Source organism: Hippichthys cyanospilos, chromosome 11 (assembly GCF_059441005.1).
Source record: "Hippichthys cyanospilos isolate Australia breed blue-spotted pipefish chromosome 11, RoL_Hcya_1.0, whole genome shotgun sequence".
Classification (NCBI taxonomy): domain Eukaryota; kingdom Metazoa; phylum Chordata; class Actinopteri; order Syngnathiformes; family Syngnathidae; genus Hippichthys; species Hippichthys cyanospilos.
This window is the reverse complement of record NC_142379.1, coordinates 18312839-18327463: the sequence shown is the minus strand read 5'-3', so window position 1 is coordinate 18327463 and position 14625 is coordinate 18312839. Positions and strand designations below refer to the sequence as shown.

At 40.0% G+C, this 14625-nt stretch overlaps 2 protein-coding genes, 1 long non-coding RNA gene and 1 other non-coding gene across 4 annotated transcripts; 1 reads left to right on the top strand and 3 right to left on the bottom strand.

The window, feature by feature from the left end:
- Nucleotides 1–37: 37 nt before the first annotated feature.
- LOC148416241 (uncharacterized) lies at nucleotides 38–1308 on the bottom strand. Its single transcript, XR_015867271.1, has 3 exons — nucleotides 1235–1308; nucleotides 573–645; nucleotides 38–237 (listed from the first exon to the last, which is right to left on the bottom strand). It is a non-coding gene; the product is annotated as an uncharacterized LOC148416241 (long non-coding RNA).
- LOC148416242 (small nucleolar RNA SNORA15) lies at nucleotides 722–848 on the bottom strand. Its single transcript, XR_015867344.1, has one exon. It is a non-coding gene; the product is annotated as a small nucleolar RNA SNORA15 (small nucleolar RNA).
- Nucleotides 1309–1411: 103 nt separating the features above from the next.
- On the top strand, nucleotides 1412–5347 carry psph (phosphoserine phosphatase). The gene is made up of 6 exons (XM_088427693.1): nucleotides 1412–1515; nucleotides 3168–3314; nucleotides 3393–3527; nucleotides 3779–3924; nucleotides 4086–4234; nucleotides 4341–5347. Exons 1-6 carry the CDS (start codon nucleotides 1445–1447, stop codon nucleotides 4449–4451), a joined length of 759 nt encoding a protein of 252 aa, XP_088283819.1. The 5' UTR covers nucleotides 1412–1444; the 3' UTR covers nucleotides 4452–5347.
- Nucleotides 5348–14095, bottom strand: nipsnap2 (nipsnap homolog 2). Its single transcript, XM_088427691.1, has 10 exons — nucleotides 13906–14095; nucleotides 13367–13503; nucleotides 13244–13289; nucleotides 12806–12900; nucleotides 12494–12564; nucleotides 12252–12392; nucleotides 11426–11457; nucleotides 11160–11254; nucleotides 10880–10963; nucleotides 5348–7517 (listed from the first exon to the last, which is right to left on the bottom strand). The coding sequence occupies exons 1-10, from the start codon at nucleotides 13995–13997 to the stop codon at nucleotides 7453–7455; spliced, it is 858 nt and encodes a 285-aa protein (XP_088283817.1). The 5' UTR covers nucleotides 13998–14095; the 3' UTR covers nucleotides 5348–7452.
- Nucleotides 14096–14625: the final 530 nt, after the last annotated feature.

Genomic DNA, 14625 nt, shown 5'->3' with positions numbered 1-14625 from the left:
TATGTCAGAGAGGGTCTACAAAAAATTCCAAACAGAACAAGAGGTGGCACAAAGTTTTAATCTTTTACAATTCAACACATTTTGAATCATTGATGTGCCAGTTGCATACAGTAAGTCCTGAAACCAGATTTGATCACGTCCTCGAAGGAAAGGTTCTACTTCATCTATTATGTCTTCATCAGTATTAAAATGTTGTCCAATTGCTTTCAGTCCTCACTAAAAACCCAGGCTGCAACCCTGTTGGAGGGAGGAAAAAAAATATAGACACACACACAAACAGTATATGCCACCGGTGACAGATTATTGAGTACATTTTATTAAAAAAAAGTCAGTGTGCTCATTACTATATCGTTGGCTGAAGCTGATTTAGAGTTCATCCGTCATGAATAGAAATGAGGCATTATTCTAGCATGGTGTCTGACTGTGTCCACCACATAGTTGGAACAGAATTCAGCCATGCTGTCCTGAGTTAGTCTCCCCTTAGCAATAGTAATGTCACCACTAAGTCTGACTCATTGCTAATGATATGTATTCACTTTTGCATTGGATTCCAATAGACCATGAAGGTGTACCTCATCTTGACCCTGAAGCTGAAGGCTTAGCATGGAGTGGTCTTCCGCTCATAAAACAGTGTTTACAGATTTTCTAGGAGGAAACAAAGAAAAAATGCCCCAGTTAATAAGAGGTATTTCTTTACTTATCAACAAGATGATGTACATAAAAATGTAATCACTGACGGCAAAATGAGCATCCCGATTGCTCATTCACTGCGGTCTGTGTGAAATATTATTTGGCATGGTGTCTGACTGAGTTTACCACTTCAAAAGTAAATCAGAATTCATCCATGCATTCAAACACGTGTCTTCCGGGCAATGCTACCATTTGTATTTAAAAAAATCACATCTTTCACAAGGTTGATCTAGAGTACTCACATTGTTGCCTAGAAACTTATCAGCGATTTTTTTTAATCGATAAAAGGTACCGTGTTGAGGAAACAATTCTCGGTGTCTATCGTATATTTAGAACTTCACGTAAACTTGAGGCCCAGTTGAGGCTGCAAGAACGCTCAAATGCTAACACGCGAAAGCTAGTTCCAAAGCAATTCGGAAGCTATACCCGGAGTTCACGTAAATTCTTCTGGTAGATTGAAAATAATGCTCAACCCCAAACGTGATACACACCTCAAACGTATCCGTTTTAATTCGCGAAAATCAATTTTGCCACCCGGGCTTACCTTGCCGCATTTGCCCACTTCCGCGCTGGTTCGGCGATCAGGATGAGGGTCAGTCTACTCCGCAGTAGGGGCGGGATCAGTTTAGTTCGGATAACTGATTGGTCATTCGCTCTGACGTCCTATCAGAAGAGAGTGGGCGGTCCAGCACCGGCTTCGCTCTGATTGGTGTACCTCACAGCTCCGCTCTTCTTCTGCATTTCTCACCAACTGATGCTTCTTAGTCGAGTTGTGCAGCTCTTCCTGAAGCTGCCCCTTGTCCGTTTGCACCGCTGCTGCTTCCCGTAAGTATTATAGAACGACTTGTTCTTTTGGTCGCTTTTCCCATTTCTTTTACGCCACCTTTGTCTTGTTATCCGGTTCACATAAACGTATCTTTTAACAGCTGATGTCAACTGACCACACGGCAAAATCATAGTGATTTTGGGCAAAGTTTTAACTTTTAATTTAACAAATGTCGGCGAGTCATCAGAAATGCACCAGTAGTGTACTGTTTGGTCATTCGATTGCCTGCTGCATTGCCTTCATCTGTCTCTAGCGTCGCAACATCATTGTGAGTAATGAAGGGTGACGCAACAGTAGCAGATGATGTCCACCATGACCCCTTCTTATGTTTTGTTTAGGCGGTCCTCATTATGTAACGTACTGTTGGCACTCACTCGCCAAAAACAGAGCCGTTTTGCCATGTTTCGCACTTCACTGGATAATGGATAATTACATAAGGGGTTTCTAGTACATTAGACATAATGTGTAGTTCATCTCAGGGCTTTGTTAACTTACTGATCTAAAAAAAAAAAATACGGGTTCTTGCATCTACTGTAAACGTACAAATGATCTGTTGCTGTCAAATACATACATTTTTTTTTGTTTGTTTAGTTTAGCACATTATTATCTTATTAACATTTATTAACTTCTTTATTAACTTATTTTGGTCAATATTGAAATCACAATTCACAAGTATTCATCATGATTGGTCAAATGTTTATTTATTGCCCTTTTTTTCAACAAGCAATATATAAACAAGGCTTAATACTTATAAAAAATAAGAATAAACTAGAACAATAAATTAAAAGTAAATACTTACCTTACTTGCTGAGTGCAAACCAATGAAAAAAAATGAAACCTACTTAGAAACAAGCACATTGTTTACTTTTAAGCAAATTTTGATCATTTAGCAGTCAAAATGTCAGTTTCGGTCATTTCAAACCAAATTCTTTTTTTTTTTTGCCAATTTTTCAAAATGGAACTTAATTAACAACTAGCACTGTATATATTAGGAATCAGGTGAGAAACTCAACACCATTTCACGCTGGTAAATCATATAAGGATGAAAAAAACAAGCTTTTGTCATGCAATTACGTGGTAAATTTTCCCCCCTGGTGGCAGGATGACAAAGTGCTTGATTTGACATGTAAGGTGGTCGGCTTTTTAAATGTTAATATCGCCGAGGAGCAGCTTAATTAATCATGGTAGCCTATTTCATGATTGCGATTCTATTTGATGAATTGTGCAGCCCGAGGCAGTGGATAGGTATTTGTTCTTTGGTTCACATAACTCCATGGCACTGCTATAGACCAGTATACTTCTCAATTATTTTTTGCCAGAAATGGGATTGAAATGGAATTAAAATACTCCAAATCAGCTTTCCCCCCTCCAAAAAGCTAATTTTAGAATACAATAGAATGCTTTTGTTGTCACTGACAAATTACAGACTAAAAAAATGCAGGTATATGTAGGAAATATTAGTAAAAGGTCATAAAAAAGAATTATTCAAGAACAGTGCAAATGCCACTACAGGTTAACTCTTAATTTGTACGTCTCCTATTTTTTTAAAATGAAAACTGATCAACAACAAGAATGATGAGAATGTTCTTTTTTTTCCCCCCGTTATTTGTTTAGTGCTCAAATATTGACTGTAATATATTTCCTTTCACAGCATTGAAATGTCCACAATGTCAGAGACAAAGGAACTTTTTAGAAGAGCAGAAGCCGTCTGTTTTGATGTGGACAGCACAGTCATTAAAGAAGAAGGCATCGATGAACTGGCCAAGTTCTGTGGCGTTGGGGACGCAGTCACTGAAATGTAACTACCTTGTTGTACAAAACTGTATGCTTTCGCCAATATCATCACATCAAAAGTTACTTCATTTTTGCAACTTAGGACTCGTAAAGCCATGGGCGGCTCGATGACTTTCAAATCAGCCCTGACTGAACGCCTCGCCATCATCAAATGTTCTAGAGAACAGGTCAACAAATTGATCACAGACCACCCACCACAGCTGACACCAGGTATCAGGTATGAGAGACAAGCCCATTCCGTGGTTTTTCTTTCATCTCACTTACAGCAAGCAGCCTGAACGTCAAGAATGTCCCGGAGAAGTACCAAAAGTTTTAGATCGGTGTGGGAAAGAATTACAACTTTGTGAGCCACACCATCCATCTCATCGTCAGATCTTGCATTTTTCATGTGATTTGAAGCGTATTGCCTTCTACGGTATGATCAATGTAGCTGTAGGGATCATAAATGGACTTTTGTTTTGTATCCAGGGATCTTGTGGACCGCCTACACCAGCGCAACATCAAGGTGTTCCTCATCTCAGGTGGCTTCCGCTGCATTGTGGAACACGTGGCCACTCAGCTAAACATTCCTCTAGAAAATGTCTACGCCAACAGACTCAAGTTCTACTTCAACGGTAAGAGAACTGCAGTATAGCGACACTTCATTTGGTAGTTTGTTCCCTATGATATCAAGTCCAGTACTAGAGTAGTGTTAAAGATATTACAGAAGCAAGCACATCAAAACTGAATGGACCCATTAACAAATCATTGATAAATGAAATGTGGGTTTTTTTAGGCGAGTACGCCGGATTCGATGAGAGCCAACCAACAGCAGAGAGCGGAGGCAAAGGAAAAGTCATTAGCATGCTCAAGGAAAAGTACGGCTTCAAGACAGTGGTAATGATTGGAGACGGAGCCACTGATCTGGAGGCCTGCCCTCCTGCTGTAAGTCTTCATGTTTATGCTGTGTGGGTTCGTTTAAATTTTGGGCTTTCTATTTATATGCGTTGTATTGAAAATCAATGTGGTTCATTTGTTCTCCTCTCTTCAGAGTGCCTTCATTGGATTTGGTGGAAATGTTGTGAGGCCACAGGTTAAAGAGATGAGTTCATGGTATGTTACAAGTTTTGGTGAGCTGCTGAAAGAAATGGAAAAGATTTGAAAACCCCTCAATTTGTTGCTGGTTTTTTTTTTTTTTTTAATTTGTAGGCAGCCCCTCAATTTTTTTTTTCTTTTTACAATAATCCATTTATGTGCCCCTGCTAGTAAAAACACGGCATTCTGATAATATTGCATCGGTAGAGTATGAATTAGACTGAAAAATCCAGCTGTTGTATCCCTCTGAGAGAGACGCCATTTTTTCACTTGCTGTACACAAAAAAATGACATACATTGCAGTTGCTCGGGGCTCAGGCGATGACCAATCGAGACTCTTGCAAATGTCGCATGACCAAACTCATAAAGAATGAGCCTTGATTGGTCCTTACTTGAGCCCTGAAAAACTTTGCCATTTTCAGTCAACAGCAAAGTAACCAAATGGCCTCCCCGTGATAGACAAAAAGGAATTTGCTGCTACATTATTTGCACAACCACAACATTAATAAGAATGCCGGGTTTTGGCGAGCGGGGGGCACGTTAGAGAAAATTTGGGGGTTGACTTTTTAAGTTTTTTTTTTTTTTTTCTAACTTTACTATTGTTATTTGCACCAAAAAGGGTGTATGTGATGTTTCATCCATTGTGCATACACCATGTAGGTAAATAGATTTTAAATCACTTATGTTTACTTTAGTCCAACCAATTCTACCTTTATATGGTTTCTACAGTTTTGATTTTCTATACTAGAATACGCCATAAAATATGCCCTGCCTGTGTGGAATTTCAACGTTTTTTCGGGGTGTGTGTTTGAGGCACTTTTTCATTTAAGACTTACCCCTTCACAATGGGAAGTGCAATGTGAAATGAATGATGTATTGATGATTGTAATCAATCATGTGAAGGACAGGGTGCAGTGAATTGCGTGTTAAGACCATGAGTATTAAACACAAACAGGCGATGAATGTTGTTGCTTGAATCTTTTTATTTGTCATTATTGCCCCAGGAAGACAAAATAGACACACCTCTTCAATTCTGATAAAATCTGACAATATGTAGTGGTGTGCTTGCCTATGTTGTGGTTTATCATTACTCCCCTGATAATACCTTATATTGTATATTTTTCATAACAAGGCATGCGAAATTCACACAAGAGCCCCCCAAAAAGTCACATTTACAAACAAGACTGGGAAAAATAACAGGATTGTGTAAAAACCACCCACAAAGAATATCAGGGATATAAAACAAACTGCTGAATAAGACGCGCTTCAAAAAAAAAATCCTGAAATCGAATATGTAACAGTGGTTGGAACTGTCAACTTTTGAGCACAAAGTTCAGATGTTATCCCAGCTAACATTTAAACGGTTAACAATGTGTGTTATATTAATAAATACATGTTTCCTGTTGTACACTATTGTGTACTCCAGCAGTTATGATACAAACGAGTGTACGGTATTAGCATTTACATACTATACCATACAGCTGCTTTGTTTGATAATATCAAGTCACTTTGGTAGGCTCTTATCTTCATCAATATATGATTAGTTTACATGTGGCAAGAGTAGGTGTTGGAATGAATGACCGGCCAGTGGGGTAATGTATTGGAGATGCAAGGGCTTGTGTTAAAGCAATTTGAGCTCCTCTCAAAATCCAAATATTGTAAAGTTTGCTTGAAACCTTTGCTAAGACACGTGTACCCTGTGTGTCTGTGTGGATGCCTGACTATCAATATTGCAAAGCTGCACAGATATGAGTCTTTCTGAAGTGAGGCATTCAATCTCTACCTCAGGGGTTTTCCTCGAGGCGCGGCGTCCTGGATGTTTCATGTCTCCCTGCTGCAAGTTGATTCAAATGATCAGGCTTGTGAGCCTGCTTCTGCAGACCTTGCTGATTGTCTGATCATTTGAATAAGATTTTCTTTGCATACACAGAACATTCAGGACACTGGGCCTCAAGGGCCGGGATTGAAAACCCCTGTCTTTCCTTCTAGCGACTTCAGTTGATTTGTGTTCCACACCCTCATTCACTCTTTCCTTGCCTTCGACCAGAATGTCATGTACCATACGTGACTGTTTTTTTTGTTTTTTTACTCATTAACTGCCATGGACGAGAATTCTCATCTTTTAAATTAGTAAGAACCATAATAAATAATGAAAATCTGCACAAATACGTTTTTTATGGCGATGACCTGACACTCTTGACTGATGCTTACCTAATATAATCCAATTGAGCACTGTACTGCTAACTGTGACCATTGGATGGCAATGTTTCAACACTTACAACAAAGCTATTACCAACATTAATTCTAACTGAAGAATGGAAGTCAATCTTTTCAGCAGCACCCATATTTACATGGACATAGCACACAATATTCTGTTGGCCTTGAAAGGTGAGTGAAAATGCTAGATATACTGGCCTTCTAGAGGTTTCCTCTCGAGGTCCCACCACCAGCGCTCCTCTTAATTTTAAGATTGAGCACTGTAGTAATTGTGTGACCATTTGATGGGAGTGTTGCCCTCAGAAGCTACGAAAGACGTGTTCAGCAGGTTGCCTTTTCCGATAACACTTGGCACTGGAAGAGTTAAGTGACTGTGGTCTTGATTTCATATGCACTCATATGCAAAAAAATTCCACAAAAAATGTTAAATTTGCTCGTAAAATTTTCTTTGCAATTAATCAAGGATTAAATTCTTTAAATAACACAAATCAACTTCTGTGGGGTTTGTACATTTAGCAGAATTGGGGTTGAATAATTTTGAGTGTAACTAACAACCAAAACGCATTTTGGCCTTTCAACCCAAACTGCTAAACTTACATTACGTTCTATTTTTACTGTTAATCAATGTTTACCCCCTGCACTCCCATGCAATGTCATTGAAGGCTATCACAATATGCATCTGTACTCCTTTAAGTTGTCATTATAACTTTCGAGGAGTTGAACAATCCTGAAATGACTAATGATGTGTCATGTAGTTTGGCAGCACTGAAATCGTCGGAAATGATGTTCTTGGGTTACTCATTTGTAAAGGTACCACTCAATGCTCAGCCTTGCAAGAAGCTCTGGTCTGTTTACTTCAGCGGCGACGCCTTGGTGGGGATCATAATCCTGGATTCCATATGCTGGATGAGAGGAACTGGGGGGGAGAGGAAAGCAACATAAATTTGATACAACTGGCCCTGGGCACTTCAACTCAAATCTTCAAGATGATTTCAGTTACATTCCTTAAGAGCATTTAAAGTAGGGCTGGCTAAGTGGCCTTAAAAAAACATTTACATCTTTCCTTTTTTTCACCTCTAATACCAAAAAATAAAGTAAAATGTAAAATTGCATGACTCAGTTGGTGTCATGATTTATGTCATGGCTCTATAATGTACAGGTATTTGTTGTGAAGCAGACAGTTCAGTTCAAAAGTTCCCAACAGCTGAGAGTCAATACTGCTCCTGTATGAATTGGAATGTATAAATGCAGGCTGGTCTGGATGTCTTTGGCAAAACAATGCAATGTTGCCAGGGTCAAATGTCCTGACAAATACACTGCTCAAAAAACTAAAGGAACACTTTGAGGAAATTATATCAGTGCTTAATGTCATGCTGATTATACCTCTACTGGTATATCATTAGTGTGAAAAAAAAAATGGCAATTTATACCATGTTCTTAAAATGTAATTGCAGCGACTCAGAATGATACCAGGTAGTTTGTATGGGCCCTACAAGTCAGTCAGGGTGCTGTTTTCTAGCTTTTAGAGGTCTGTGCGTCCCGCCATGGTTAGACCTTCAGCGTCCCACCACCAAACCGATCAAGCTGAATGGTTACATGCAGCATAATATCTCTAGGGCCTCTCCAGCTCATGGTCAAGGTGAATCTGCCCTCATCTGTGAAAAGCACAGTGTGTGGCAGTGGCGGACCTGCCAATGCTGTTGGGCTATGGCAAATGAGCACAGGAACGACTTGAGGACATCAGGCCCACAGGCCACCATCCTCAAGTTCTTTTCTGATTGTTTGGTCAGAGACATTACCACCGGTGACCTGCTGGAGATCATTTTGTAGGCTTCTGACTAGTCATCCTGTTCTTTCTTGCAATAACAAACAGCTCCTGGTACTGTTTATGGTTTAAGGACCTTCTACAGCATTGTCCAGCCCTCCCTAACACTAATCCTCCATGCTGTTGATATTGTGCTGGGAGATACAGCAAACGTCTGGCAATAGCACACATTGATGTGCCGTCCTGGTAGAACTGGACATTCTGTGCAACTTCTATTACAGGTACTACCCGCCTCATGCTACTAGTGACACCGAAATTAGCCAAACGCAAAACTTGTGGAAAACCTGTGAGGGGGGAAAAAAAAAAAAAAAATTCTCATCTTTGCCTCTCTAATGCACCTGTTTTGGATTTTATTAACATCCTACGAGATACAACTAATCAACATCTCCCTCTGAAGTGCTTATGTGAGGTGATTTCAGAAAATGCCTAATGTGTCAAGTAGAAGTAATGAAACATGATACAAAAAATAAAGCATGAATAGAAAATAACATCCAGCCATTTTCAAGAGACGCTTCTCCTCACTAGGGTCACAGGCTTGCGGGTGCCTATACCAGCTGACTCTGGGCATTAGGCGGGGGACACCCCAAACTGGTTGCCAGCCAATTGCAGGCTACACAGACAAACAATCATTCACGCAGCCAATCTGAGCAACGTCAGACATGCACAGAGTGACTCATCATGGTCCAAGAGCTGATCGGCGAGTTTGCGTGAATGGTTCAAAATTAGAGGGAACATTGTCTGGTCGTGTGATGTCATTTACATGAAAATGATGGCAGAGCTGAACGGAAAGTCTCCAAAGTCAGTCAGGAATTGACTAAAAATTTGGTATTTCAACCAGATCTGAGGGGATTGTGGTGTTTGAAGTTTTAGGGGAAGAGATTTGTAGCATGATGTATGTTGGACCGTACATGAAAGAGCCAGAGAAGCCCCAGGAGACCAAAACTGTTGTTCCTGAATGGCTGAACAAAGAGTGGAGACGAGAGCAATCTAGATTAGGGTTCCGGTGAGCTATCCAGGCCTAGCGTTTTGTTTGAAATTTGATGCTATACAGCGCTTGAAAGTTATGCAAACTGAGATGACTCACTTGGTCCATTCTGCTGGCGCTGAAAGCATCGCCATCGGATCTAGCGGATACGTCATAATGCACTGCAGTCATACTCATCGCGTGCATACGGCTCATCTAGCTTTCAAAGCGACTCGACTGGCAACTTAGAACCATATGAAAACTCAAACGGTCCTTCCCATGTATTCTTACGAGGGTTCGTATCATATTGGAATTGCCAAAACGTCGGCACTTGTCAAAGACCACTTTTTTATTTTTATTTTAATCTGCTACATATATTCATAACATACGACAAACATGCAAATACTACAATCAAAACAAATACAGTGGGCCCCCAACCGTTTCACGATTGGGCTCGTAAGGCGAATTCACCGTAGGGCGGCCAATCCAAACCTATATGTTAAATAGCTGATGCGTTTAGAACGCCAGGTTAAAACATCAAAATTGTACATACATATTAAAAATTGATACCAATATAGTATAAGGAGTGCTATGTATATAATATACATGTATAAAATCAGAAAACATAAATAAAAAATATAGAAAGGATTTATTTACTTTATGAGCCGCTTATTATGCCCATATTCCCTAGTAAGGGTAGCCTAGGCTAGCTTCGTATTTCTTGATTATCTCCAGCTTTATTTCCATATTAATCATATTCCTACGTCTTTCTTTAAATCACTAGCAATCTTGGGACCCATGGCTAACCCATTCAAGTTAGAATTAAGCAGTAAAATGCACTATAAATACGGTTTTGTAACCAATCACAATAGAACAAAGCTTTACCATTTCGCCATTTTGAAACAAGTGAGGTTGACCAATAGCAGACCAGCATCTCCATGAAGAAACGCCAACCAATAACAGACCAGGATTGTAGGGACGCGTTGCATGGAGGCATTGACGGCAACAGAAAATAAGTGCAATTACCTAAAAACGCCTGCAGAGGGAGACAAAACAACACATACAGCCAACCCCCTAGGGTCATGACAGTTGTTTTGGTCCAAAGCGGGGAAAATACCTTGAAGAGGGGACAAAAAAACTTAGTGTTCTACGTCGCAACATGAAAAAATCGTAAGCCAGGGACGCTGTAACCCAGGGGTCTACTCTACTCTGTGAGACTGGTGTGAAATGCATTCACTTCCCATGAACAAAACTGGTCCATTCACGTGCTCTGTTCTTATCTTTTGGCCACTCAAAACGGAATTGCTCAAAATATGGTAACTTAACCAGCTCAATATCCCAGGAATTCATATGATGTGATGCTTTCTTCAGATTAAAAAATGTTCCTTTTACTTTTTTTTCTAAACAGTGTACTTAATTAAAGCAATAACATTGATTGATAGCCCAGCCCCATTCGTGGGATTTTTCTTTTTAAATAGTATTTGCCCACCTGTATAATAGACCACCTCGTGCCATCCTTCCTCCTGCCATGCACCATTCCTTGTGACCTCTCTTGATTGAAGGTCTCTGTAGGCTACAAAAAAAAAACAAGAAAACAAAACAAAAAATGTATTACAACTCAAGCCCATTCATTCACTTTTGTCATCCTGCATACACGTGAATTCACTGTCTTGGCCACGTCACTCATGGCCCTAAAATAGCCAGACTTTTATTTCAAAGCATATTATTGCTGCACAATATTTTCTATCGAGCTGGTTGTATAAATTTACCCCAGAGATGATGAACCATGTAGAGGTTGCCAATCTGTGAGAAAAATCCTCCGACGGCTTCACTGTTTTGCTGGCGTAGTCTTATAGCTCTTGCCCTGCCAAAAACAATACCATATTTTAATGTTATTTAAAGAGGGGCAGGGAGCGGGGGGTTATCAATTTATACCAAGAGGAAGAATAATCCAATGTTCTTTCCCAAAAAAATGGTTAATTCTTCCACAAATTCTATTGTAAATCTGTTTTTCACTTAATTTGTGCTGCCTTACCAGTAATTACCCCACTCGATCATTGTTCCTGGCTGGAGGAGAGAGAGAACAAGGGGATTAGTAATAGTAAAAATTGTCAGACTTTCCCTAACTTGCTACTCATCCATTATCTAGTAACAAACGTAGCAACATCAAGATGTCACTCTAAAGCAGGGGTCTCAAACTCCAGTCCTCGAGGGCCGCAATCCTGCATGTTTTTGATGCTTCTGTCATTAACTCACCTGAATCAAATTATTAGCTCATCAACAAGGTCTGCAGGAGCTTGAAAATTATCCTAATCATTTGAACCAGGTGTGTTTAAGAGAGCAGTATGAAAAACATGCAGGTTTGCGGCCCTCGAGAGCTGGAGTTTGAGACCCCTGCTCTAAAGGATAAGAACAAAAAGGCTTCTTCAACTAAAAGTAATCCCCATCATAACAGAATCATGCTATTTGCTTCAAGTTGAATCCATCAACATGTGGAAATACTAAACTCAAGTGATAGCTATTAATATTCAATTCACCAAAAGTTCAAGGGAGTCTTAAACTGTATACACTAAAAGAATATCAACTTTAAACTCTTGGCCACTTGAAAACAACTACTTTTGGCGGTGCGGGGTTGGAAGTGGCCCATTTGTATGAGACAGACTCATTTCCAAAAGTCAAAAACCATAGTGAAAGTATGATTTATTCTTGATCCTTACAAGATGTAAGCTTATCAAAAAAAATTGTTTTTAATCATGGGAAGAATGGGTAGTATTGAATGACTCCTTTAAGATGAATTTTGGAGCCTACTAATTCTCAAATTGTAAACAGCAAAAAAAATACAATTCTGTTGTAGCACTTACCCTGAGTTGGTATGATCTGAGCTCGTAGATGTTGGGTCCATCTCTGGGTACTGGCTCGTTCCAGAAACTGAACTCCAGTAGAAGCTGGTTCCGCCGAGACAACAGCATTTTACCACGCTCTTTCCTGTACTCTGTGAACTCCTGTAGTCGAAACAAACATGGGTCAGTAACGGGCTCCATTTGAATTAGCCTCGACACTGGTGGAATGATCAACAAAAAGGGTGTGAAGAGGTTTTGCTGACCTTGTTCTGTCGTAGCTTGTTCATCACCTCTGTCAGGGCAGGGTAACCACCTTTGTAACGCCACAAATGTACTGGGCAAAAATACAATTAAATTAAATTAAAAAAAAACATAAGCACAACATCTTATCATATTTACTGCATCATATATAGCATTTACTTTCTTGACTAGGGTGGACATCTCAACATGTCGTAAGTGGATATTGATGTACAGTAGGTACATTCTGCTACTTAGCGGTGGAGTATTTCATTGGTCAAAATGTAATTGGTCATTTTTCTATTATGAAATATATTTGGCAGTGATGACAATCATACCAGCCTGGTCCTGTTCGCCATACCAAGTATTCCAGGTTCCCACCAGTTCACAGGGGTAGTACTTATCTGCATGGATGGAGGGTAAGACCTCCTCACTGTGACCAAAAAAAATAAAATCAGTTAAAAAAAAATCATCCAAGATTCTCACATGAATATTCAATAATAACCTCACAACTAAACCGAAAATGACAATTGTGCATCATGTCTATGGTTAAAGAACCTAAATAGCACCAACTATAAGTACTTGGCCTGCAGAAATCTCAAGTATGTGCAGATGACTCACAGCATAGCAGCTCCTTAAACACCTGACAGGAATAGATCACACTGACTTATTTTTACTAGCTGCACAACACTGGGTACACTTGTCCTGGTCGTACACTTGTAACACATGCCGACTCAAATGTTTTTGGATTAAATTAAAAAAAATAAAAAACTTACCAGAGTTTGTTATACGCTTCAAGGCACTCCGGCTTGACATTATGGACTGAAAACAGAGGTTAACTTCACTTATTCCAACTTGAAGAGTTGTCATGAATCGTCAGAAATGTACAATGTACTCACATTGGATTTTGTAGAGGTTACTTTCCTCGTTTTTGGTCAGTAGAGTTGAGTGTGCGTCTTTCCTAGGATCAACTTTCCTGACAAACAGTGATTTGAACCAGCTGTCTTCTCTGGTGATGTTGGATGTGGAAAAACCTCTGCAAAACGAGGATGAGTTAAACCGAGGAAAATGATTCCAGTTTTATATCGATCCACGACATAACATACGAGGAACACCATGTAGGTGTCATACATTGTCAATGACATTTCTCCCAGTACCAAATTGACCTTGAGCATCTTACAACTTAAAACGTACGACACAACCTAAAAAAGTATATTTCTTTTGACTTAGACAAAGGCACGGCCTGAAAGGACTCTCGTAAAATATGACAATCCAGGATGAGTGCATTTCATTCACTTTAGTTCAAATGGACCGCTATAAACATAGCACGTCGGCAGCTAGCTTGCATAGACACTTAAATCCCGTCCACCTCCGATGCTAGCGGGCAAAAATCTGGCTACACGAAAAATTAGAACGTGCAACGTGATGACTTGCCGACCTGCTCCAAACGAGAAGCTGCCCGGCTGGCTGGGCCCTGCTTTTAGCCCGAACCAAGCCGGTGTTCACTCTCTGAAGGACTCTTGTCGCCATCTTCCAAAAGAGCTGGAGCCAAGGGAGCAAGGCGCTGTTCTTATTGTTGACCGTTAGGTGGCAAAAGAGCACGGATAAGATGCACAAGGTTCAGATGTAGGCGCGTAGAAGTAGAAGGATCTTAAGGCGGTGTTCTTATTGTTGACCGTTAGGTGGCAATAAAGTCCGGATAAGCTCCACAAGGTTAAAGTGTAGCTCCGTCGAGGTATCAGAACCCGGGCGTGACGTAAGACTAACGTCACTATTTAGTTAAAAACACACACGCGCGCGCACTAACACAGCAATATCGTCTAGTCCGGTGTTTCTTTCTTTTTAAGCGTTTAGTGAGAGGGATGGCTTCTTTGGACATTTTTGGTGCATTTCTGAAAATCATCATCAACATCATCATCCAAAAGGATGTATCTGCAATGTGTGCCATCAGCGAGCTTGCCCATCGACAAGACAGATAGATAAATGGAATTATTTACTGAAGACTTTGTCTGTGAATGTGCATGTTGGTCTGTCACCCACACCGAACTCACTCATGACCTAGTTGAAGACAAGTAGTATAGAAAATGGATGATAGGATAAAATGTGAAAACACCAGCCACACATCTGTGAGGAATAGACTCTTCTTCTTCGGCCACAT

What these genes read in the sequence shown, in the direction of transcription:
- nipsnap2 (XM_088427691.1), bottom strand. Translation starts at nt 13,997, where the DNA reads ATGGCGACAAGAGTCCTTCAGAGAGTGAACACCGGCTTGGTTCGGGCT. An exon ending in TGGCGAACAGGACCAGGCTG is followed by an intron (nt 12,565 to 12,805) that starts GTATGATTGTCA and finishes ATTTTTGCCCAG; the next exon opens with TACATTTGTGGCGTTACAAA. An exon ending in ATCGAGTGGGGTAATTACTG is followed by an intron (nt 11,255 to 11,425) that starts GTAAGGCAGCAC and finishes TGTTTTTGGCAG; the next exon opens with GGCAAGAGCTATAAGACTAC.
- psph (XM_088427693.1), top strand. Translation starts at nt 1,445, where the DNA reads ATGCTTCTTAGTCGAGTTGTGCAGCTCTTCCTGAAGCTGCCCCTTGTC. An exon ending in TTGCACCGCTGCTGCTTCCC is followed by an intron (nt 1,516 to 3,167) that starts GTAAGTATTATA and finishes TTCCTTTCACAG; the next exon opens with CATTGAAATGTCCACAATGT. An exon ending in CAGCTGACACCAGGTATCAG is followed by an intron (nt 3,528 to 3,778) that starts GTATGAGAGACA and finishes TTTTGTATCCAG; the next exon opens with GGATCTTGTGGACCGCCTAC.